The sequence below is a fragment of the Erpetoichthys calabaricus genome, chromosome 7 (genome assembly GCF_900747795.2).
Source record: "Erpetoichthys calabaricus chromosome 7, fErpCal1.3, whole genome shotgun sequence".
Classification (NCBI taxonomy): Eukaryota; Metazoa; Chordata; class Cladistia; order Polypteriformes; family Polypteridae; genus Erpetoichthys; species Erpetoichthys calabaricus.
Genome location: NC_041400.2, coordinates 139,187,098 through 139,214,477, shown reverse-complemented (window position 1 = coordinate 139,214,477; position 27,380 = coordinate 139,187,098). Strand labels below are relative to the sequence as shown.

Here is a 27,380-nt window from a genome sequence, read left to right as displayed (position 1 = left end):
GACCCTGATTTGTCCTGCTATTTTTTCAATTGCACCTGGCTCTGATGATCAACCACCTTTTGTTTGCGGTAATGCGATCTTTTCTATCTTTTCTTTGATACTGTAGCGAATGACATGATAAAGTGTCATAAATGTTTTACTTGAACAATCGCCGACTTCCTAACCCCAAACACAACTTTCTAGCACCCTCTGCAACGCCTCCCCTTACCGCATCAATTAATACCCCGCTATCAGTCTTCCGTGCTGTACTCCGCCCTCCCTCTATCGGACCTAACAGTCGCGTAAAACCAAACAGCCCTCAACCTGGCTGGGACGCTACAATATTTTTGGTGTTTACTGCTTTCATATTCTGTACCTTCGTCTGCATGTGTATCGCGCCATCGTTTGTTGGAGCCTTTCGAATTCCACTGCTTTCATAATCTCTTATCTGCTTTTTTCACGTTTCCCTCTGGGGCGGGGAGCTGAATCTTCTTTTTTGTGTGTCTGTGTTGTCACCTATGGGCGTGTTGCCTCATTTCTTATTTACATTAGGCGCTTATTTACGTCAGTTGAGCTCCTTTGCTTTTGAGCCATGAGGCGTGGTGGGTTTGACTATGCTGTGGTTTGTGGACGTCTCGGGACTCCGTACATTGTGAGATTTGACTGTGGGGCGGGACGCCGAGGCCTCTTGCGTTTGTCTGTGAGTACTCATATTATTGTATTACTGTGATGTGATGATTCACATATGCTGTGGACGACTTCCTAACTCCAAACACAACTTTCTAGCACCCTCTCCAACGCCCCCCCTTACTGCATCAATCAATACCCCGCTATCAGTCTTCCGTGCTGTACTCCGCCCTCCCTCCATCGGACCTAACAGTCACTTAAAACCAAACAGCCCTCAACCTGGCTGGGATGCTACAATACTTTTGGAGTTTACTGCTTTCATATTCTGTACCTTTCTCTGCATGTGTATCGCGCCATCGTTTGTTGGAGCCTTTCGAATTCCACTGCTTTCATAATCTGTTATCTGCCTTTTTTTCTCTCCAATGCCTTTGGGTTTCTACTCGCCGTATTGTCCTTATACGCTTTATATGTGCTGAGAGCACATGATCTGTGTTTACTACACAACTGAGTGTTTTTTGATGGGTGAGCTCTTATATGATATCCTTTGTAAGTAAGGCGTGTCTTGCAAGAATGTCGTGTTCCACGATTCACATATGCTGTGGAGTCCGTATCTCTGGGGCTTTTGTACCATCTCGGGGGTCCGCTTGCAGTGTGTTGGACACGCGTTGTAGGCGCCCGGAACCTTCCGTACTATGTCGGGTTTGACTATGCTGTGTGGTGTGGATGGTTAGGGTTCCGTATTGTCTGTGCTCGTCGTGTGTTAGTTAGTTGAGCTCTTTCGTTTTTGTGTCTGCGGTGTTTTAGACGTGCGTTGTAGGCGCATGCAATTTCCGTACTATGTCGGGTCTGACTAAGCCGTGTAGTGTGGGCGTGTGCGCTTCCGTACTCCTCCATCTGGACTCGTTTCTGTGTGTTCGGCACCTGCGCACTATGTCTCCTGGCTCCATCTCTGTGTACCTGCATCTCTGCCTTCCGGTTTAGCAAGAGACCTGCGTCCATGCCATCCGGTTTACCATTTTTGGTTAGTAATATGGATTACGCTGTGCATTCTATGGTGTAATTAACTATTTTTGTGCTTAAAAATCTTTAAAAAAATATATTTACATACAGTTCATACAGTCTGGAAAGGATTAATTGTATTTACATACAATCCTATGGGGGAAATTACTTTGGGTCACAACCAAATCGGGTTACGACCAGAGTTTTGGAACAAATTACGGTCGTGACCCGAAGTTCCACTGTAGTACTCTTTAAATGTGTAATGTATATATTTTTATCCATAATCTTATCTCCAGTTGTGTTACCACTGCACTGTGAACTTTCTGCTTGTGGATTTGTTGACCTAAAATCCTACTAACTTTGTTTCCATGTTCATAATAATGATGTCATGATTTAAAGATGAGATGCTCAGTTTCATTTGTTGTCATGAGATTAAATTCTGATCATAGAGCCTGCATTTTCCTGTAAAGTGACTCATTTGGAGATGTGATGCCCTCTTGGTCTTCAATTTATTTTTATGAGAAAGATATGAAATGATCTGTCCTCTTAAAAGTGTCTTCAGTGTTTCCCAAAGTGCTCCTGCAGAAACCTCAAAGGATACATTAGTCCCTAAAAATAATTGATTTGTTTGGAGATGAACTCTTTAAAGTTCACATCTGTTAATGACAGGGGATTAAGATGCCAGTTTCGAGATGAGTGTGTACGGAATAATGATTCAAGCTCCAAGAAGTAAGAAGTAAATTCTCCAGCCATTGTAATTTTATGAATGCTCATACTGAAAATGGATGAAAATACATTTTGGATAAAATCTTTACCATCCACGTTAGGTGCATATATATTTATCAAAATTACTTTAGAATTGAATGGATTACCCATCACCATAACATAGTGCCCTTCTGGGTCACATACTACGGCTGATGCTACAAATAGGATTACCTTATGTATTCAAATTTTCACACCTCTGGTTTTCTTTATATAACTGGAATGAAAAATGTGGCCGATAGAGCCTCTTTGTAGATGAAAATGGACCGTACTTATTAAATGAGTCTCCTGTAAAAATACTACTTTAGCATTTAGGCCTTTGAGGTGGGAAAATACTTTTTACCTCTTTAGAATGAATGAATGAGGCCATTGATATTGTAGTTTGCAAAGTTCATTATTTGATCAGATGAACACTGCTTCTGGGAATATTTAGTAATCTTAAGTAAAAGTAAGGTAGGGCTGGGCCATATGGGAAAAAAATCTTATCACAATAAATTTTTTCTTATCAGTCTGTCAATATATATCGCGATATAAATCAAATCACTATTTCTGTCAAAGCTTACATGTTCCTTTACACTCCTAAGTGAGACGTGATGACATTATAAAGTTAATTTTGGTTTATATATTATTTATTTTCTGTCAGAATTCAACATGACAAATCTACTGTATAATATTATACCACTGTGTTTCAAATAAATTAAATAAACATATATAATAAACTAAAATTTTCAAGTGTTACAGGAAAACAAACAAAATGTACAACCAAATTCTTTGGTAAATTCTAAATTGACAAAATAGGTAATACAAAACAAAAAGTCTCCATTGTGACCAGTCAAAAGCTTTCAAGATTAACATAAGAACATACTAAATTTTTAGGTCAACACAAAATAAATAAAAACTAAAATCTTAATTCTAAAATCTTTAATCTAAAACTAAAACCTTAAAGCTTTCATGTTTCATAGGAGATCACAAAGTAAATTCTTTGGGCAGTTCCAAATAAATAAAGTAGGTATTAATACAGTATAAAATCTCAAAAAACTACCTCTATATTGTATCCTTTCCTTTGTATAGATTCAAACTGTTTTAAATGGTTGTGTAACAAACCCTCAAATAAACAGACAAAAAACATTCTACATATATCCTCTACAAATTCAATCAGCTTTCAAATGTAAACGAAGGAGAACATAAACAAACTATTCATTCAACTGTGGTCAGCTTTTGCTCCACTGCAACAAAAAAAAAAGAAAGCCACAAGAAAACCCTATTAGTGCAACACTTGCTTGGGTCTGGGACTGTAAAGTCTTGTATTGTGTACTCTCTAAAGGATGGCACTGCCTCAGATGGTACAAAAGATTAGTGGTATTACCTGTCTATGTGGGAGCATGCTTTTGACACAATTTGCAGTGCACGCTACAGTCTGCTTCTTGTCGGACTTTAAATAGCCCAAATATCTCCACACTACCAAATTCCCTCAGACCCTTCTTTTCAACAATATCCTTGTATTTTGCACCTTTGAGTTGTGTCCACTAGGTTATCTTCTTTGGTAACACTTTTTTTTTTTTGTTAACATTTTTCTTTTGTCATTTTCTCTTTTATCTTGCTCTGACTCCTGACGTACCAGTGTTTACGGCTGCTGTAGTTCAAACATGAGCATGTGTGCTACTGCTCCTGCACTCCCTGCTGTGTGCATCAACCTAACCTAACCTAGCTGTAACTCTACTCCAGCCACAATATTGGTTCAGTGCAGCACTATTCTCATATCATTGGCTTTCCATGTTGTTTGTCAAAACACGGATGGAATGAGTTCTATCGACTTGCATTTGTCTTATATTTGTATAGAGGAAAAGTTATTTCACAATAATTATCTTTATTTTATTGTCCAGCCTTATTTCAAGGTTTACCTTTAACGCTGATTTCAGGTTGTTATTGCAGAGTATCATGACTAAGGAACTTACCAATATGTTGGCCTTTATCTATTCTTTTTAGCCCCACAATTGTAAAAAGTAACTTGCTCTCTTTCCCTTCCTTCCCCAGTTTGTCATCCTAAGAGAGGCTAGACCGGGCACGTCAAACACGCGGCCCCCGGGCCACAACAGAAATCTGTGCGGCCCGCATGACAGATCCTAGTTAGCACTAAACTTGTACAAAATGAGTACTATTGTTTGTGATTGAATCATTCTTAATCTTCGGCGTTACTTATTGACTTTTCTTTCTTCTGCCTTCTAACAAAAGCGCGTTTTCCCATGGCATTACGGTACCGGAAACGTCATCTGCTAGTATAGCCACGAGCCTTGTCCAAAGTTAATGAGCCACGACGTCGCAACTGAAGTGCTAGGCTGCTGCAGCAGCCTGGCAGCAGGAGCAGCCTTAGGCATGTGCAAACTGTGCAACTGCACAGGGCCGCCACGCCAATATATATTGAATATAAAACAGAAAGAGACAATAACGACACAGCTGACGGCAATGTGGCCAAAAAACATTGTGTTTCTTGTTAATTAGTACGCCATATTTACTAATGTCACTCGAGTCGGAGCAGTAAACTATATGTAGTATTATAACGTTCTGCCGTAATGAGAATATCATGGGCCGCCACTTGAGTTTCAAGTTACACGCGCATATAGAAGCGTGTCATGAGCACGAGGCGGCTATGCAGTGTCCGCAACGGACGTGGCCATCCACCGTGCATAAGATACCATATTGACATTGGCAGGCGAAGGGGCCACCAATTCTTTCTCTGCCCAGGGCCGCCACGAGCCTAGAGCCGCCCCTGGCAGGCTACACTACTTGCTGGGCTGCTGAGACTGGCCACTAGGCTGAACTGACCATCATGAGTAGTAATAGCTCACATATTTTCATGTTTTTTTGCTCTAGTTTTATGTTATTTTGTACTAGCATTGTAGCGAACAGCGCAGACTACAGCTGAAGATCTGAAGTGGACGGAAGAAGATGGTTGAGTTGTTCATTAACAAATTTTTGTGATTTTGAGTTTGTAAAATTAGTGTAGGTCAGGGGGCTTTTTGCATATCGGCTTATTTTGCAATATAAACTTTGAAGTAAACTTAGTAAAGTAAAATTTGAGTTTTGGAGAATTTGTTTTCCAACTTGAATTACTGAGCAATGAATTCAGTGAGCGTTTTCGTAATTTCAGTTCACACAAACAGGACTTTGTGCTGTTTACGTCACTGTACTCTTACAACGTTGAGAATGCACCTGAGAATATCCAAATGGAATTGATTGACAGTCAGATTCTATTCTGAAGGCAAAAGACAACGAAGTTGGTCTGCCAGGCTTGTATGTGCAGATCCGTAAGTTGGCATCGAGAGTACTGTCTATGTTCGGAAGCACTAACCTTTGTGAGCAATTGTTTTCGTTAATGAAAGCTACCAAAACTCCACATCGCTCAAGACTTACCGTCGAGCACCTTTCATCCCTCATAAAAGTTGCAGCTGCACAAGATTTCAAGCCTGATATTGACAAACTGGTTACTAACAAGAGATGCCAAGTGTTGGGACAAAAGAAATAGATCTTGCACTGTAAGACTCCTATATAAGCAATGAATATAATATAATGAATATAATACATAATAAGGACCTAGCTAAGAGGCTAAGACTCTAATTGTATGCAGTTGTATGGAGATTGTATGGAAATAAATTGTTTTTCTTTAAACTTTAAGTGTTACATTTTTTAAAGTTTTCAGTATTGGAAAGAAAGCTACAGTAACTCTGTATAATAGTATTTGTTACAGTGCGGCCTGCTGATGCACGTATGGCAGTCGAAGCGGCCCACCAATGGTAGTGAGTTTGACATGCCTGGGCTAGACCACACTTCATAGAATCCCAGTCCTCTGACATTCCAAGAGACAGGGAACACCCAAAACAAACAGACCCCAACCAACCCCCCCCCAAAGGTGAAATACAGATTGAGTTGAGATAACTTATAATAGTGCAGTCCAAATACAATAAATCTAGGGTAAAATGTTAAACAGTCTCCTGAAAAAAGAAGAACAACACAAAAAAAAGGGTAACGTAGTGTTCCAATGTAATTCATGTTTTATTTCTCCTCATCTTATAGTGCTACCAAAACCAAGTGGAATTAAAGTCATTTTATATACATATATAAAAGATTAAGTGCATATAAATCCCCATATACTCTTGTATTAAATCTAAAATCGCTTTCAATTACTTAATGGCTACACATGTACATGTATATTTAATAAACTATAATATAGTAACTGAAAAAAGTGACCAAAAAGTCAGAAAAAGGGTCTAACTGTGGCCTCCTTAGCATTAGACCCAGGCGTCATTTAGGCTGTAAAAACAGAGCTAAAAGCGTTAGTCCCGAGAGTCACTCAGGCAACTGTATAGACACATCTCGTGTAAGCATTAGACCCAAGGATTACGTGGGCTATAAAAGTGCCAAAAGCGTTAGCGCTAGGGAATCCATTCCCGGGAATTCAGGAATCCTGGACTCCCGGGGATGACACAGTGCATAGGCATCTCACATGTAAACGGTTTTAGAATGACCGACACTTATTTTTAATAAAACTACTGCAATATGTTGGCACAAATAAAAGACTAACCTTATCTACAAGCAGTTCATGCTGTAAGTACATGTACAGGTATCTTTAGTTGCGGTCAGCATGCGGTCGTCCAGGCAAGAGCGCACCTTCGTGCAGAAGTACGCCAGCCGCTGAGAAAGCACGCTCTGCCTCCACTGAAGTAGGCAGCACAATCATCAGACACTGATACACTTGTTCTAAACAACACCCGCGCTTGCCGTTGCTCTGAAACACCGCCATTTCAGCATTTACTGATGAATCCAGTTTCTTGTCATCATTCTGTGATGGAAAGTTTCTTGGCACAGATAATGCGGATGCAACAGACCGAAGCATTGCAATTTCAAGTTGCTGTTCAAAGCTGTTGTCTGATGATGTGCAAGCTGCAGCAATGGCGCCACCTTAATTATTTTCAACTATAACTCTTATTTCTTGATCAATTTTTACACGCTATATATGCGAGCTTGGCCATTCTCATTTTCTCAGGAATTACAGCAGTTTCATTCCCGGGATTGCGGGAATGAAAAATGTCCAGGAATGGATTCCCTAGTTAGTGCCAAGTGTGTATAATCTCATCTTTCTGTAGGAGAATCAACATCAACTTTACTTTATATAACTTTATCCTTGTGACGGTCCAGGTTGGCTCAATGCTTCCTTGTCACTTCCAGGAACCGCTTAAACCTGAAACCGGTTGATAGTCTTGAACCAAGATGAGCCAGGCAAATGAGGACACATACATCCAGCAAGAGGTTGTCACAAAAAGTGTCTGTGCTTTGATTAAAATTAATTCAGAACAAAGTGAAAATAGATAAGGTGATTCAAACCAATAAATAAATAATCTATAAAATAAGTGCTGAAGTATGTTAGCCCCCTATAACCACTGCTCACAATGGAGCAACTGTCATTCGTGTCAGGAGAAATGTGGAAGTCACTAAACCTTGTGCTACGGTAGCCTACAATAATACACGGAGCCTGTCAGTCAAGTGGATAAGGCACTGATGTTCTACCTCCTTGTGCTGAAGCAATGGAAAGAATGTTATTAGTGTGTAAAGAAACATGCTTCAGTGCTTCTGCTGTACTGATTGCAACATGAGGCTGTATAAGTGAATATTAGACATAGCTTTCCTATTGTTTTATGTTGTAACTAGTCATTTAGCCCGTTACAATAACGGGCGCTAGAACAGTAGTGCATAAACATTAGTAGGTACAGTCTATATTAAATGGCAAGGGACTTTGACCTCATTCTTTTTGTTGGTCGTATTTTTCTTTCTTTCAGCCTTTCTTTTGTTGATGTTTACTTGCTGAGCTGACCGTTCTTCGTGGGCTGCCGCCATGTATTGTGTGTCTTTAATTTTCTGTGACAGTAATACCGTCTTGTACGGCTCTATTCAATAAGGGCGCGCACAAAAAGACGAGCTTCAAAAGGGCGACCTCAATTGAGCGAGGCGAATAAAGGCGTTCGTAGATAATTTAGTTCAAATGGCTCTGGAATATGTGAAGAGCAACAAAGGTGCAGATCTTTATTTACGCGCGCCTTTATTCGCTGCGCTCAATTGAGGTCGCCCTTTTGAGGCTCGCCTTTTTGTGCGCGCCCTTATTGAAGGATACCGTCTTGTACGCCCACTGGCTTGTACGTCCGTAATATACCTTTAATTTTCTCTCGCTGTAATACAGGCGTGCGCGTCGGTAATATGCCTTTAATCTCCTCTGACAGTAATACTGGCTTGTATGTGGCTGTAATATGCGTCACTGTATTGTGTACCTTTAATTTCCTCTCGCAGTAATACTGGTTTGTATTTCCGTAAAACGCCTCTAACTTTCTCTGACAGTAATATCGTGCATCGCACCGTGCCCCGCGCATGCGCACTTCACCAGAAGACACCCACACACGGACACCTGGACGCACATAGGGATTTTAAATATATAGATACTGGTATTTACCATGTTTCTGTTAAACGTAATTAACATTTTTTTTCCAGTTGAAAAAATCTCAGCATTTTTGATTTCCTTTATCCAGGGGTAGACATAATGCTAAGGAGAATAGGAGATTAGCCCAGATACCTATAAGATTTGCACATAACAGGGAGTTACTACGTTTTTGTAACATGTGAATCGGGGAAAATGCTATATTCATTTGCTCTCAGGGTTCCGAGTTGGAATTTCTATGTGAAAGTTCTATGAACTCAAAGCTACAAGTTGGACAATTTAGAGAAAGCAAAGTTACCCAAATTGCCCAAGCTGTGACGGAGCTTTCACCTTAGTAAATTGCATAAAACAACACATATACCCTGGTCAGTCGGAAATGCCATGTTTAAGTCAAATTCCATTTGGAGCAAAGTGATACATATTTAATATGTACATTTTTCTGTTTATTTCTATGAAAAAAGCTGTTTATCCTTATTGGCTTTTTCATTTGCATAACAAGTAACAAATCAACAGCGACCTCATAATTCTCTGAATAGTTCAACCGAAAGCCCAAGTGAATATACTGAAGAGGGAAGGTGAAACATAACAACTCAGACCTCCGAATAGTCCAAGAGCACATGAACACAGTGTTAGTAGTTTGAAGAAAGTTTAAATAGGTTGTTTCAAGCTATCTATCAAAAACTAGTACATTTCAACAATGATCATTATCAATTTATATAAACTAATAATATTTAAAAATGATTAATAATGCTTGGTAATAAACATGGATAAGGAAGTATGGTTGATCATACTATAAAATTACTTTATGTATATGGAAGTGAAGAGATGAAGGCATGCTTAGAACTCTTTAAGAAATATCTTTTTGAACTTCAGTTGTCTAAACTAAAAAAGCAGAATGAAACATAAGGAAACCTGAAAACTGAAGACAGAAAGAATCAGTAAATGAACTGGTGAACTGAATGAATAATTAATTCAGCATATGAAGTGGTGAAGTGAATGCCGAATGAACCAGTAAGAAAACAGAAATGAAAAAATTAGTAAGTGAATGAACTTGCCCATATAGTAAGTGAATGAACTTGCCCATAGCAGAACTTCTTTTGACACTGTATGTTGGAATTTGTCATGTACAGTACCTAATACATTCTAATAAAACAGATCCTATTAAAAAACCTAAAAGAAAACAAAATATACAGTATATTGCTTGACTCCTTAATAATACTACTTTCTGACAAAAAAATCTAAAATGGTATAAATTGCTTGTTTATGTCAAAAACCGTTGAATTTCAAAATTAACTCTTTGCAGTCTTTGACTAAAAATTTCTAATGTGTCTATCATAGCAGAAACTCAAAATTCACACATTTGTCACAGTACAACACTAAACACTGCAAAGAACTAAGCAAGACTTCTGAAGTTAACACAAAGATAAGACAGCAATTTGGAATAAAAGCTGTAAACTCACTTTGGTGCTATTCGTCTCCAGTAACGGTCAATTCCATTTTTGAAGTATAAAACAGCTAACCATCGAACATTTACATCAAGTAAATGATTTGTGAAGATATTCTGTTAAAATATTAAAAAAAATAATTACTTTTGATAAATACTACACCTAGACTATAATAAATATTACATAAATCATGAACTATCATGAACTCAGTACATAATAATAAAACAGGAATGAAATAATTTTAAGGCTAATGCATTGAAAAATATTTACAAACTGGTAATGATCTAACAGGGTTACCAGATGTCCCGATTTAAGTGGGAATGTCCCAAGTTCAAGATACAAATCTCACATTGCCTCTGAAAATCACAACTGAACAAAAATTGTATGTAGAAAAACAAATCTTAATTTGATTTTTATATTGAATATATAGTAAGTGTGGCTCACTAAATTTTTGTAAACAGCCTGGCATATCACTTTATATGAATAAAATTTGTAACTGTCAGTTGAATCCAAGTGTTTGAATTGTGTGTTCATGTATGTTGTGTGCTCGTTTGCTGCGAATGATCATTTAACATGTACTATTGTGATTATTCTGTGACTATTTTATATATGTACTTATTTAAATATCCATCCATCCATCCATTATCCAACCCACTATATCCTAACTACAGGGTCACGGGGGTCTGCTGGAGCCAATCCCAGCCAACACAGGGCGCAAGGCAGGGAACAAACCCCGGGCAGGGTACCAGCCCACCGCAGTTATTTAAATATACTTATGTTTAGATTATACATGTTTATATACCAACTAGCCATGCCCCACAGCTCCGCCCACGTATTAATGAAAAAGGACAGTGAGGAGGTCATTGCCCAGGTCCCCACTCCTGAAATCACGCTTCCCCAACCCCTTGGCCCGCAGCCTCTGTCTCGGATTAGCGCAAATATATCACTTCTGCAAGCAAACTGATTCTTGGCGAGATAAAAGAAGTCGCAAAATCAACCAGAATGTTCAAGCAAATTATAGAAAAAATCTGATCTAAATTCATTAAGTAGTTCTCTCATGAAAAGCGGAGAGACATGCAAGGAGATAGATGTTGCATTTTTTATTTATTATATATATATATAATATATATTATATATATATATATATATATAATATATATTATATATATATATAATATATATTATATATATTATATATATATATATATATAATATATATTATATATATATATATATATATATATATATTATATATATATATAATATATATTATATATATATTATATATATATATATATATATATATATATATATATATATATATATATATATATATATATATATTATATTATATATATATATATATATACATATACATACATACATACATACATACATACAGTACATACAATAGATAGATAGATAGATAGATAGATAGATAGATAGATAGATAGATAGATAGATAGATAGATAGATAGATAGATAGATAGAATTCAATTAAAATGAACTATTTTTTTTTCTCCCTTAGTTCCTTAACATCTTTTTTTTTGGTTGCTCGAAATGGTGGCTGTCCTGATCTGTGATTTTAGAAATCTGGCAACCCTGTAATCTAAAAACAAAGATTTTTTTACAATAATAAATTAAAATACACAAGGATGACACTCCATTTGGAATTTAAAATAACTGAAATGTGACCAGTTGATTTGTGTTCTTAACCTTTAGACTAAACATATGAATGAAAGAGGGAAAAAAAAATACACATCTACCATGGACTGGCAACCTGTTCAGGGATTGCTCCTGCCTTGACCCCAATGTTTATTGGGTTAGACTCCATCTTTCTTACACTACTCTGAATACACGTTAGAAAAATGGATGAATGGATAAGTAAGTATAAAACGTTGACTTTCAACTCCCTATTATCTAAGGGCTAATGAACCAATAAAATAACAGAAAATGCATTTGTCGATTACAATATGATGCTTCTTAATATGTAGGGACAATTATCATATAATCTGGAATAGCCACTGACTTTCAGCATTACGGATACCGTATATTGAAATGTGAGGAATTCACTAGTGTAAACTAGGTCATCGTTAAGCTTCAAGGACACCTACAACAGTGGTATCTAGACAAAACCTATCTTTTAACACTTAATGACATTTTCTCTTTTGCAGCCATATGCAAATAAATTAAAAATCATTCATGTAAAGCAATAATAACCCTTATACACATTAGTAATGCTTTAGCTGTATTTTAAATCATTTTAGTGGCTTAATAAGAAAGTACTGATTTCTATAAAAAATATGAAAATTTCTGGATGATCCCAAACATTTGTATACTTAAAATGTATTCTGTTAAAGCAAACTTAAAATCCTAAAATCCCAACATTCAACTCACAATTTAGAAATTCAACACAATTAGAAAATAACACAAAATGATATACAACTAAAATAAAAAATTTTAATGTAAAACATCAACAGAAAAAGAAAAAAGCCATATACACAAAGAAAATATATGCTTTTTTTATCTAAATAAAACTTTCTTAAAGTGCTCACACGTTACTTGCTTTACCAGATCTTTATTCCAGTATCTGAGTAGATACAAAAGATTTACCAAGGATACCACAAAATAATTTGAAAGACATAATAAATTGATGAGTGGAGGTTTGAATCATAAGTGAGAATTAGTGATGAACGACTGCATGGCTGCTAATCTAAATCAGACTATTTTCACTACAAAAAGAATTGGCCAATCATAAAAAATGATTTTTTAGCATCTGCTTTTCTAAGCTTTATAGTAATTTAGTTGTAGTGCTCTACTAGACAAGGCGGAACATAATATTAGAGGCACCCAGTTGCCTTCTGATCAGAACAAATATAACACACAATGCCTTGGTAAGGCAAACATTATTACAAGTCTATATAGGTTTATAGTCATTGTCACGTGTACAGTCAACTCCAGAAATATTGGCACCCCTCAAGAAAGTGAGCAAAAACATTAATATAATATAGATAATACATATAATCTGTGTTTCACATCCTTTTTGGTGTTGCAAACCCATTTATTTCCCCATACAAGTGTCTTCATGACCCATCAAGGTGGGGGAAGAGGTGCCTCCTCCTTGGTGAAAACAGTGCAATCAGAGCTGGGGTGGGAGTCCTCCTTAGTTGGTAGAGTGTGACTGTCAAAGCACCTTGTCCCCCTTAGTAGGTTGTGCATGTTGATCAGAGCTTGGGATCAAGTGTGATCATCAGAGAGGCGACCCACTGTGACCCAACATGTGACCCCACTATCATTATAAACCATAATAACTCATGACTCACCAGCCTCAGACCAGGACCGCCCCAATAGTTGAGAAACACTTCATATAAGGATTCTAGTTTTCATCAAAATGTTGGAGAAGCTGTAACTATTAATTTAATAAAAATAATTCCTGCAAAATGTTTTATTTTGGGTTTATTCCATCAAAAACATATGACACAAAATTATTAGCACCATTATAGAAAACTGTAAATAAAATCAAAGGAATTTGCCTCTCTGGGAAAAACATTTGTTGATATTGTTTTTAATGTCTAGGAAGTTAACACTAGAATCTCTAAAGCCTACGAAAAAAGTCGGAATCACAGGCTACCTTGAATTCCCTCGCACCTCCTCATCAGCGTCTTTTGTTTTGCACCTGCAGCAGGGAGCCTGCTATCCCATCCCCCAACTGACTTTATTCGTACACAAAGTTCTCCCAGATCAAGTCTGTTTATCTGGGTGTGAGGTGACTTGAATTGTATAGGGTAAATTATATATTGGTAATTGGAACACAAACATTTCATGTGTGTTCCGTGTCTACAACGATGTGTGTAAATGTAGGATAACAGGAAATGTGAGGCAAGAAATGTTGAACACATAACTAGAACAGAAATTTTTTCATATTCTACTAATAATTGGACAAATGCTGACGTGAAGTGTATCATGTGTGAAGGCAGAAGTCCAAATATCAAATAAATACTTTCACAAAAGACACTGAAATAACAAAACAAGTGCACTTTCTTCAAGAATTTAACCAAAGTAAAATAAATTGGGATAGAGTACAAACACACCCACACCCATATACATCTGCTTGGCTGGTGTAGAGGTAAGAACTGCTGTTTCCCAGTCGAGAGGTGGCAGGCTCAATCCCAGGGATTTCATGCATTAACTGTTTTGAGTAGTGAACAGCTTTTTCTGTATGATCGATCGACATGGGCATGCTGACAAAGTACATTTGCAATGCCACTCTTTATTCAGGAAAAGATCCCAGTCATCCCACGGGAGAAAGACTTTCCGAGACTAAGGTCATAAAGTTTATGGAGCCATTTCTGGACAAAGGCAGAACTGTAACAACAATTGCATAAAGTGTGACAGGAGCTTCCACCTGCAGCTAAAGTCATTTGCATAATGAAGTAGCATTACAGATGTTCTCTGTGACCATTTCCTGTTTCACTGGGGTATAAATGTGAAGTAATACACAAGTAAAGTCCTTTCGTCATCCATCAAAATGTGTAAAACCAAAGAACTTTCAACTCAAATGAGAAAAAAAGCAGTTGAGCTGTATAGATTTGGGAATGGTTACAAAATACTAGATATTTAATTTAGTGCTGGGCGGTATACCGGTTCATACCAAAAACCGTTTTTTATTTTTGTCATGATATGGATTTTTCTTATACCGCAACACCGGTTTAAATTGCCTAAACAATGTTCTGAACGTGGCGCAGCGGAACACTGTTTAAGGGGGGACCTTTTTCACTGCTACACCGCTAAACAGATACAACGGAGTACATGCGTTAGTGGAGGTGTTGCGCAGGGGCTCTTTTTCACTGCTACACTACTAAATATGCATGCAACGGAGCACATGCGGTAGTGGAGATATTGCGCAGTATCTTGTACTGAGGAGGCACCGGCAGCAATCGCCGCACAGAATACATTCACTTCATGATATTCCTGTTCCCTGAATATTTAGAATGCTAAGATAAATACTTGATGTAATTTTCATGATGAAATGCATTAAAGCATGTATTAATCATGTGGGGGCACGGTGGCGTGGAGGCTGCACTGCTGCCTCACGGCAAGGGGGTCTTGGGTGTACCCTGCCTTGAATTTGCATGTTTTTCTGGTGGGTTTACTTGGTGTGCTTCTGTTTCCTTTCAAAGTCATGTAGGATGTGGGGTTTTGTTATGCTATATTGACCCTGCTAGTATATGTTTTGCTCGTATTCACCCTGCGATGTGCTGGCATTCAGGATTTGCTCCTGCCTCGCACACAATGCTTGCTGGGATGGGCGGAACCCTGAATGGATGGCATAATTAAACATGTATAATGAAGATTTTTTTAAAGTTCTGAACACTCCATGGTCTAAGTTTATAACTAGTTTTAATTTCACAAAGACGTTTATCGTGTGGTGATTGGTTAAGTGGAGAAAGAAAAAGGAAGGATAGGAGCTAAGGGTTTGGTACGTCAGACAGAGATAGCACGCATGCAATAAAGAAAGCCCACTCAGAAGAACATCCATTGAATTCTGTGTTCGTGTCTCCGACCACCAGATCACAAACCCAACATTTACACAATATTTAAGTTAAACCTGTGCGATACCCATTCATACATCCAGTTTTTTGGAGCCTCATCACACCTGCCATAAAGTTCTCTACACTGAACATACACCTGGGGACCCCTTATTGAAAGGGAGCAGCACTACCGCGACACTACCGTGCATGTTTAATACCTGCTTTAATGCATTTCATCCTGAAAATGATCCATCCATCCATCCATTTTCCAACCCGCTGAATCCGAACACAGGGTCACGGGGGTCTGCTGGAGCCTATCCCAGCCAACACAGGGCACAAGGCAGGGAACCAATCCTGGGCAGGGTGCCAACCCACCGCAGGACGCAGCTTATCTGAAATCATCATTTGGCTGATGCCTCCATCCAAAGTGACTTACAGCATCTGAGCTGCAACGCCTTCCAGTTCTTTGGTCTGTTTGACTTGCTGAGGGTGAGACGATATCAAGTATATATCTTAGCATTCTAAATTTTCAGAGAGCAGGAATATCATGAAGTGAATGTTTTCTGTGCAGTGATCGCTGCCGGCACCTCTTCTTAGTGCGGAGGAAGTCAGTTTAAGAAGCGTTCAGTGATTAACAACTGGGTCGGGGAACACAACACAAACTGTTTAATGTGCTACATTAACTTATGAAGGGGTTTGAGAAAATCTAGTAAATTAAACATTGATTTTAGGATGAAGTTTAGTTTACAACATTCTTCTTTAATTATAAAAAAAAAACTATGAGAATAAAGTGGAAATGTCGACTTTAATCTCAACATAAGCGTCGAGAATAAAGTGGAAATATAGTTTTTTTTTTCTTCCCAGTGTCCGTATTTTTTTTTCTTCACCGTGGCCCTAATACGATTCCATAGGGCTATACCACAAATAGCATTATAAATGCAAGTTGCAGTTTTATTATTTATGTAGAGTATATAGCTTAGCTTGAAGCAAGGTCCATATTAATGCAATTTGCCTAAATGATGGTTCAGTTGGTAAAGATGTCATCACCAAGTTGCACTTGTTTTATTTTATTTTTATTTGGTGAATACTGTGTAATGCACCTGGTCTTGAAGTAATAGTATTATTACTGGAAGTTGCACTATTATTTATTTTATTGTTATTAATTTATTTGTTTAAATATTATGCAGTTTAATGATGGTAAAGTTGTTTAAAAAGTCACTTTAACGTGTCAGTGGACAAAGATTGTTAACATTAACAGAAAGTGTAGTTGGTTTACAAAAAATACTTAGTATTTATTCCTTTTCTAAGACGCAATACAACTTTTGACAAGCACCTCTGGATATTTTATACCAAGTCTAAATGCCTCTTTGGACAGTTGAAAATATGTTGTCAAAATTTTAGTTTAAGATGTTTGCAAAATTTGTTCAATAAAAAGGTTCTATATTTTGACTTCAACTGTCATGCAATGTGATTCCTTCTCTTCATCAGTGCCACCTCCTTGAAAACTATCACTTTATGGGGCCATACAAACCTGTATTAATACTTGTGTGCACATTAAAATGTTTTTTTTTGTACAATGTACAAATCTCATGACAGTGGAATAGGTTATTCTTAGCCAGTCTACTGCAGTAATTGCAGTGGAAAATGTGGTTAACATCCACTCATGCATGGGAAAAAATACCGTTGAATACCGTGAAACCGGTATAATTTTGAAATATACCGTGATATAGAATTGTGGTCATACTGCACAGCACTAATTTAATTGAAATTACCAGCAAGCACAATAAGGGCCATTGCAACGAAGTTAGAGAATGCCTTAAGGAGCCCAAAGATCACAGCTTCATAATTGCAAAGTTTATTGAATCTTGGGGTTTCACCATTTTAAAGTAAACAGTGAGACACCACCTCCATGACCAGAAGTTTTTGGATGAGTTCCACAAAAGAAATCCTTCACAAGTCTAAGCCACAAATCCCAGCATCTTAACTATCACAAGCAACACTGGAGTTACAACTGGAATCATGTTATGGTCAGATGAGATAAAAATTGTGCTTTTTTGCCATGACCTCCATCGTCATGTTTGGTGATAAAAGGGGACTGCATACAAAGAATGGAACCTCATACCCAAAGTAAAATAATGGTGGCTCTTTGATGCTTTAGGGCTCTTTTGCTTCCCAAAGCCAGGGGCTCTTATTAATAGGCCTGGGTAAGAATATCGATTTTCTAATTAATCATTATTTTTCATTTAAACCATTGAATATGGATTCTTAAAGTCTCAAGATCGATCTCGGGAATCTCTATCCTGCTCAGTGGCTATATACAGATTTTTGCTTATCCTTGTTTTTGGTGTTCGATCCAGTAGATGACGCAAATGCGTCTGTTAAGGCTTTCTATTGACAAAGCATTTTACTATCCCACATAAAATGGTGGGTATGACGTTAAACTGCATGCAGCCATGCAAGTAGTCCTCCAACTTATAGGGAAATCATTGGGGTTGGTGGCAGAGTTGGCACTCCAGCCACCGTAAAAAAAAAAAACAACTCTCCTTTCTGCACTGCAGCACTCAGGTCCCAATTTGAGGCGGCCCATCCAAGTGGGCGCATGGAATGTCTTGTCTCTCGGACATGATGATTATATTCCTCTGCTGTCAGAGGAGCTTCATAAACTCTGTATTTCAGTGGCGGCACTCTCTGAGGTGTGCAGACCTGGGACTGGCCAGTTCTCTGTAGGTGGGTACACCTTTTATTGGTTTGGTGGCTCTGATGGCTGTCACACTCAGGGAGGAGCTGTTGCTGTGGCAAATCGGCTCCTTGTGATGGTGTCCGATGTCACTCTTTATGAGACTAACGAGTATGCACGCAGTTTGTGTGAGGAACTGTACTTTTCAAAAAAATAAATAATATGCCACAGCTATGATCCAAAATAAGCCTTAAAGAAGCCATCCCTTTACCCCTCATCACAAAACATAAGAGACCCTGTGTAATAATAACAACGAAAAATTTACTACTACTTACAAGGCATTTCTTTCTTCTTGATGGAAGAAAAAAAAGTGTGAGGCATTTGCAAAGATTGACCGGAAAAAAAAAAAAAAAGAAAAGAAAAAAAAAGATGTTCTGGCTGTGCCAGGAGCTGAGACTTCTAACAAAGTCTCACCCTGTTCACTGCACCATTATAATCCACTCAAAACTAGTTCAATTCCTCCTCCCTTATTGACTTCAACGCACTTCGCAGAGTTTGGAAAAGTTCCCAAACACATTCACAATTTTTCCAAACTCACGGCAAAGAAAACTCCATGGGGTTTGCTCATTACTAGTTAAAAATTACACAATTAAAACAAAATTTTACTGACCAATAACACAGAATAGAACCCAGGCTGTGTTTCCCACTGTTTAAGCTGTTCTTCTGCTGGTTTCAGTACAGCGGTATCCTGGCTGGTTGCATGGCTCAGAGCTTGTAGTACAAGGTTATTAGCACTGTTAAGGTCCATAGAGAATCTAAAAAAGATAAAAAGAGAAAATAGCACATATGGTAAAAATACTTTTTAAAAATTCTGTAGTATAAAAATAGCTTTTAAACAAGGTCACCACTGCTGCCTTATAATAAAATCTTGTCTGCAAACCGGAGCAGAGTTACATTATAATCAACTGAAAATCTTTAATTTGTCCACGATTTTTGCTATATTCAACTAGAAACCCAGGGGCAACACATACTGCCTATACTAGATTGAAAGAAATATTAAGATATTCTTTCTGTCTAAATAGCAAGTACAATTAGTAACTAGCAAAGTAACTAGACTGCAAACATTACACATTAACAAAAAGTTAAAAAAAAAACAAAAATAACCAGTGAACTACAGTATACTGCAACCCACAATTTGTAACAGCTGCTGATGCAATTAGTATTTATATATTTTATATTCTTTAATATAAAAAGGCATAATATTGTGCAATGTTGTTCATTTGAATCATGGAGATTCTTTTAATAAAAAGTTGTTGAATGGGATTTTAGTTTTTCCCATGGTAACAAATATTTAATGAGTTTCACAATTTTTTCACTGGTATTGGTATCTAATTCATGTATCATGACATCCCCAATACAGAGTATAGTGCAATCTTTATTTATGTGACCAACACAACACATAACATGTATCACCTACTACACCCCCCCCCCTCCGGTACCATGACCATCAGGAATGCTCCAAATGATCGGTCAATTTTCACTTAAAATTAAAAAAAAAAAAAAAATCAATCAATCTTTTCACCCCCTGCTTTGCTAAGTTAACAGTACAGTAATAGTTTTTGTTTGACAGCGAATTTCCTTCAGTGTAAACACACAGCAGCAAGTCAAGCCTTGCTTTACCACAGAGTAACAAACGATTGGAACATTAGCTTTTACATTCAAAAAAAGTGGAGTAATAGTTTGAGAAAAAGGAACTGGAGAATTTGTTCTGTGCAATCAGACAAATAGCACAAAATGCTACTTTAAAGAATTCGGGACTTTTCATTTTGTCCTTTAATTAAAATGGGACACCATTTCTCATTGCTTTGACTGTGAGCTAGTGTTAAGAATAGCAGTTTACAATTTTAATTTGAAAAAGAAAGACGAATTTTAAATTGCGCTTAGTAAACAACAGGTTTGTTACAGCAAAATCTGTCTGTATTTTTCACTTGTAAACTTGTTACGCATGATAACCTTGTGTCCTGGGTTCCTCCTGGTGCACAACAATGCCCAGCCTCATGTGCTGAGAATATGCAGGCAGTTCCTGGAGGATGAAGGAATTGATACCATTGACTGGCCCCCACGCTTGACTGACCTAAATACAATAGAACACCTCTGGGACATTATGTTTTGGTTCATCCGACGCCGCCAGGTTACACCATAGACTGTCCAGGAGCTCAGTGATGCCCTGGTCCAGATCAGGGAGAAGATCCCCCAGGACACCATCCGTTGTCTCATTAGGAACATGCCCCGACATTGTTAGGCATGCATACAAGCACATGGGGGCCATACAAACTACTGAGTACGATTTTGAGTTACTGCAATGAAATTTCGGCAAAATGGACTAGCCTGTCGCTTCATTTTTTCACTTTGATTTTCGGGGTGTCTTTGAATTCAGCCCTCTGTAGGTTGATAATTTTCATTTCCATCAAACGATGTGGCATCCTTTTGTTCCTAACACATTAACCAGTCCATATCAGTATAGATATCCAGCATGATTTTTTTTCCCATTGAGATCTGATGCATTTTCAAAGTGTTCCTTTAATTTTTTTGAGCGGTTTATATTTGGTCATCTCCAGAATATTAAAAGAAGGAGCAAGATAGTGATTTGATAATATTTAAGGAGGACAAATCACTAATCAACTCCTGACTAAAAAAAAAGTTTGTGTTCTGAGAACCTGTCCATCTGTTTTGCCTTTGTCTTTTTATAAGATAATCAGCTAAATAGAATTCAGGTATTAGTTTCGTCTTATAATTGTCTTTATACATACACCCAGGGCTGTTCAGTTTGAAGCAATTATTGAGTTATTAGAGTCAGAGGTAGTAAAAACATACAAATAATTGTAAATTATAATATAATTTGTTAAATTTGCCCATTTTGCATACACTGATTTGATTAAACTTTTTTCTTCTAGACTTTACATAAAAATAAAACTTCTTTTTAAATTTTATGTTTAGTCTGTTATGTTTGTTACTCAGTGTTTGTAAGCCACAACATTGCCACAGCCTTTATATCGGTACTTTAACAGGTTAGAGTACAAAAAAGTAATCTCCTCGTTCACACTGGTAATGATAAAGTGTCTTGTATCGTGTATGCTTTCAATCAACATAGTAAATATATTAGTCTAATTGCAAATAAGGGAGTCAGTGTTGGTGGTACCAGAAACTGAGAAGTCGGAGGTACCATAAATTGAGGAGTCAGAGTTGAAGGTTTTCTGTACTATTTTAAGTAGCTCAATTCTTAAAGACTAATTCTAGCATTTACTAAAATTGCTCTCAATCAATCAATTCTCTAGCGTTGTTCTTATTAACATAAAGCTTCCTACTGCTGCAGAATGTCAAAACTATTCAAAAAAACAGGAAAGAAGACTTTTTGTTTTGTATTGAAAGAAAAAATAATCAGTTTTTATTTCTTTCATTCTCTTAGTAAGAGAGAACACAAATATACTAAAGAATTGTATTATAAACTACTTGTCAAAGGTTTTTAGAAAATCTCATTTTTTCTTCAAATTTAATCATTTGATGTGCAATGAATAACCTAACACAGTGAAAAGATAGGCGGTAAACTGTCAGAGGTTTAAAGTTAAAGTTTAGCCTAACAAAAACTGAAAAAAGGAAATTTCAGAGTATTACAAATGGGCCTCCTTCAGGAATCAACTAATTGGTTATTAGATGTTCTGCAGCGATTAAAGTAAATGAAGCCTTTCATACTGAAGCACTGGTGTCTTAACTTCTGTCGATTACTTAAAAACCCGGTCTATCTTAAAGCAGAGTTGTGTTACTACACCCTCTGCAGTACGACTTGGACAATATTACACTGTAGAAAGTTGTAAATTCCAGTGATGATGGCTAGAAAACTTCAATTAACAAAAATGAAATGAGACAGAGCATTATTACGCTTAGAATGGGAGGCATTTCATTTACAGAAATTGCAAAAAAAAAATAAATAAATAAAAATTTCAGAGTATGGTGTCCAATGCAATCCAAAGGCAAGTAGAAACTGGAAGAAACTCTGATAGGAAGAGATCTGGCAGATCCATAGTCACAACCCAATCATAAGACAAAGTTCTAAGGGTCACCAGCTTGCGTGATAGGCGTCTCACAGCACAACAGCTTAACAATGGTCGAAAAAAGCAAGTCTCAGTTTCTACTGTGCTGCAGGTTTTACAGGACGAGTGGCAGTAAGAAACCCACTGCTGGCTGTGGAGTACTGTAGACTGGAAGAAAGTCTTATTGACTGAAGTATCAAATTCTGAAATCTTCGGTTAACCCAGCAGGGTGTATGTACGTTACCAAATTGGCGAAAGAATGGTTCCTCAGTGTGTGACACCAACTGTCAAACATGGAAGAGGAAGTGTAGTGGTCTAGGGTTCTTTTGTTAAAGGCAGAGCTAGTGACTTGCACAGAGTGACTGGTATTCTGAATCAAATGGGTTACCACAATGTGGCTCTTATATCACCAAAAGGTGGCTAATTTGATTAATCAAAAATGTGAATTAAATTTTGTACACTTAATGTTTCCTTGACTTATTTTTATTTGTTCTATGCCTTGATTTCATGAAACATTAAGACATTAAACTGCATGCATTTCTATAAAAACTGAAAAAACTGAGGTGTTCTAAAACTTTTGACCAGTAATGAATATGTTTTGAACAATACTCAAACTTAATCAGCAATTTAAACTGCACATGGATGAAAGATGTTCTTAAAACACGACTTTTTTTAATTAATAAAAAAAAAGAAAGAAAATTTGGACAACTGCTTTTGCAAAGAAGCACAGTGCCATCTAATGGCTATCCAAATAATATACAAAAATATACACTTTGCTACTTGAAAAATTACATTTTTGAAGCTTTTTGTATGTTTTATTTAGGAATAAAGCACACTTTCAGATATAGTTCCATTATATATACTTTCTTAACTGCATTGTATTTAACAGGCAAGTGCTACATTACATTGTTCATAAGGGTAAGTGTTCAGAGATCAAACACTCTTAAAAAGCCTACAATGCAGGTCGTATTTAGCCAGAACTTAGAATAAAATGTACACAGAAAAAAGAAAACACCAAATAGTAAAGATTCCGATTATTATAAGATTCAGCACACAGAAATGTGTTGCGTTGCCATGGACATTCAAATGTGATATGTCCTACATAAAAGACTGATTTTCCTCTATTATTTATTATTTTATTATTAACTGTATATAGTGTAACAAACAGCTATGACAAAGTACTACCAGGATAAGAGGTGACGATAGCTGTACTACAGAACTCCTTTTTTAAGGCAACGTCCATGCGATAATCCAGCCTGGGGGTCAGCAGACTTACTGTACTTCAGAAAAGGTAAGAGGCCTGAACCGGGATTTGCTGCTTTGGAAAGTTGTAGTTCTCTCTTTGGTCCAGTTGTACATTTTCTTAATTTAATTTACTTAATTTTAGAGTACTTTTCAAGCGATATACACAAAGTGCTTTACAATGACAAAACAAAAAGGCATTAAAAAAGAATAATACAGTAATCCCTCCTCCATCGCGGGGGTTGCGTTCCAGAGCCACCCGCGAAATAAGAAAATCCGCGAAGTAGAAACCATATGTTTATATGGTTATTTTTATATTGTCATGCTTGGGTCACAGATTTGCGCAGAAACACAGGAGGTTGTAGAGAGACAGGAACGTTATTCAAACACTGCAAACAAACATTTGTCTCTTTTTCAAAAGTTTAAACTGTGCTCCATGACAAGACAGAGATGACAGTTCCGTCTCACAATTAAAAGAATGCAAACATATCTTCCTTTTCAAAGGAGTGCGTGTCAGGAGCACAGAATGTCACATAGATAGAGAAAACAATCTCTGGCAAACAAATCAATAGGGCTGTTTGGCTTAAGTATGCGAAGCACCGCGGCACAAAGCTGTTGAAGGCGGCAGCTCACACCCCCTCGTCAGGAGCAGACAAAGAAAGAGAGAGAGAGAGATAGAGAGAGACAGAGTTTGTTTTTCAAGCAAAAATCAATACGTGCCCTTCGAGCTTTTAAGTATGCGAAGCACCGTGCAGCTGCACAAAAGATAGCAACGTGAAGATAATCTTTCAGCATTTTTAGACGAGCGTCTGTATCGTCTAGGTGTGCGAACAGCCCCCCTGCTCAATCCCCCTACGTCAGGATCACAGAAAGTCAGCACAAGAGAAAGAGAAAAGTAAGCTGGGTAGCTTCTCAGCCATCTGCCAATAGCGTCCCTTGTATGAAATCAACTGGGCAAACCAACTGAGGAAGCATGTACCAGAAATTAAAAGACCCATTGTCCGCAGAAACCCGCGAAGCAGCGAAAAATCCGCGATATATATTTAAATATGCTTACATATAAAATCCGCGATGGAGTGAAGCCGCGAAAGGCGAAGCGCGATATAGCGAGGGATTACTGTAAACGTAAATTTCAAAAATGACAATATTTCAAATACAATTGGATCAACAACAAAAAAAATTAGCAAGCCATTATAGCTAAAAACAAATAAATAGATAAAATACGTAACAGTAAAGATCTAAAAACAACCTGTCAAATTCCTGTCAAAAATAATGTTTTTAAATCGAGTTTTAAATGTAATTACAAAAATAGATGCTCTGCTATCAAGAGGAAGACAGTTACAGAGTTTGGGGGGCCATAACAGAGAAGACTCTATCCCCTTTTGTTTTTAATATAGGGTGTGGGATGATCTAAGAGGTCTACCTGTATGATAAAAATTCAGCATGTCTTTAACATTCAGTGATCCCTCGCTATATCGCGCTTCGCCTTTCGTGGCTTCACTCCATCGCGGATTTTATATGTAAACATATTTAAATATATATCGCGGATTTTTTGCTGGTTCGCGGATTTCTGCGGACAATGGGCCTTTTAATTTCTGGTACATGCTTCCTCAGTTGGTTTGCCCAGTTGATTTCATACAAGGGACGCTCTTGGCAGATGGCTGAGAAGCTACCCAGCTTACTTTTCTCTCTCTCTTGCGCTGACTTTCTCTGATCCTGACGTAGGGGGATTGAGCAGGGGGGCTGTTCCCACACCTAGACGATACGGACGCTCGTCTAAAAATGCTGAAAGATTATCTTCACGTTGCTATCTTTTGTGCAGCTGCTTCCTGAAACGACGTGCTGCACGGTGCTTCGCATACTTAAAAGCTCGAAGGGCACGTATTGATTTTTGACTGCTTGTTTTTCTCTGTCTCTCTATCTCTCTCTCTGCTCCTGACGGAGGGGGTGTGAGCTGCCGCCTTCAACAGCTTTGTGCCGCGGTGCTTCGCATACTTAAAAGCCAAACAGCCCTATTGATTTGTTTGCTCTTCTCTATCTCTCTGACATCTGCTCCTGACGCGCACTCCTTTGAAGAGGAAGATATGTTTGCATTCTTTTAATTGTGAGACGGAACTGTCATCTCTGTCTTGTCATGGAGCACAGTTTAAACTTTTGAAAAAGAGACAAATGTTTGTTTGCAGTGTTTGAATAACGTTCCTGTCTCTCTACAACCTCCTGTGTTTCTGCGCAAATCTGTGACCCAAGCATGACAATATAAAAATAACCATATAAACATGTGGTTTCTACTTTGCGGATTTTCTTATTTCGCGGGTGGCTCTGGAACGCAACCCCCGCGATGGAGGAGGGATTACTGTATACTGAAACCTGACCATTCAGAGCTTTATAGGTTAAAGTTGGATCTTAAACTGGATTAGATTCTATAACTAAAAGGCAGCCAATGAATGGAGGCTAAAATTGAGGTTATATGAGCAGAGGACTTAGACCTGGCAAGGAGTCTTGCAGTAGCATTTTGCACCTGCAGCTTTTTACACAGTCTGGTTTTGCTAAGAGTTGAATGCAAGGAGTTACAATAATCCAGCCATGAAGTAAAAAAAGCATGAATTAGTTTCTCAGTGTCCCCGAAGCCCAGTATGGGCCTGACTGACTTTAGCAATAATCTTAAATGATAAAAACATTACTGAACCAGTTTTTTGACATGAATCTCAAAGTTTAACCTAGAGTTGAAAAGAACACACAAGTTTCTGCCAACTGTTTTAAAGTTAAAAGCTAGGTTCCCCATGAAAGCTTTAGCCAGATTAGCATTTTGTTCATCACCCATAATGAGCACTTCTGTTTTATCTGAATTTAGTTGAAGGAAATTAAAAGACATCTGGTTCTTTATGTTGGTAATACAGTCGTGAAGCATGGCAAAACTACTTGCATTATTATGATCCAAAGCTAAGTAAAGCTGTAGATCACGGACACAGCAATAGAACTGAATGTCAAGCTTTCTGATAATAAAGCCTAAGGGCAGTATAAAGACAGAAAATAATAAGGAACCCAGTATAGAACCTTGTGGTATATCATCAATTAAGATGAAAGTGGAAGATACTGTATATCTACTGCCAACTTTAAATGTTCTATTTGACAAGGTTGGGAGCATGCACTGAATAACAAGAAAACCATTTTAATACTGTTCCAGATAAACCAACCCAATGATTCTGTCCATGTAGCAATATAGAGTGATCAATGTTGTTAAAGGCTGCACGTAGATCAAAGAAAACAAAAACTGAGGTCTTGCTCGAGTCCTCATTTCTAAGAACCATTAATGACCCTAAGGAATGCAGTCTCAGTGCTGTGGTTTTCCCTGAATCGGGATTGAAATTTTTCAAAACTATTGTGCTTATTTACTACTATTTAACCGCAAAAAGATGACCAGATACAACCTTTACAAGCACCTTAGGCAAAAAAGGGAGCTTTGGCATAGCCTTATCTAGCCTTATTTAAATAATTATAGGCCTTTTTTAAGTAGAGGATGGACAATTGCTGTTTTAAAATGATCTGGTA

At 37.5% G+C, this 27,380-nt stretch overlaps 1 protein-coding gene across 1 annotated transcript in view; it reads right to left on the bottom strand.

The window, feature by feature from the left end:
• Positions 1–27,380, bottom strand: part of ipo11 (importin 11) — a 311,838-nt gene that overhangs the window by 270,927 nt on the left and 13,531 nt on the right. Inside the window, exons 2-3 of the mRNA XM_051929691.1 lie at positions 19,172–19,316; positions 10,309–10,409 (exon numbers count right to left, since the gene is read on the bottom strand). Coding sequence (XP_051785651.1) covers positions 10,309–10,409; positions 19,172–19,309 — 239 coding nt within the window. The 5' untranslated portion in view covers positions 19,310–19,316. The remainder of the gene's footprint in view (positions 1–10,308; positions 10,410–19,171; positions 19,317–27,380) is intronic.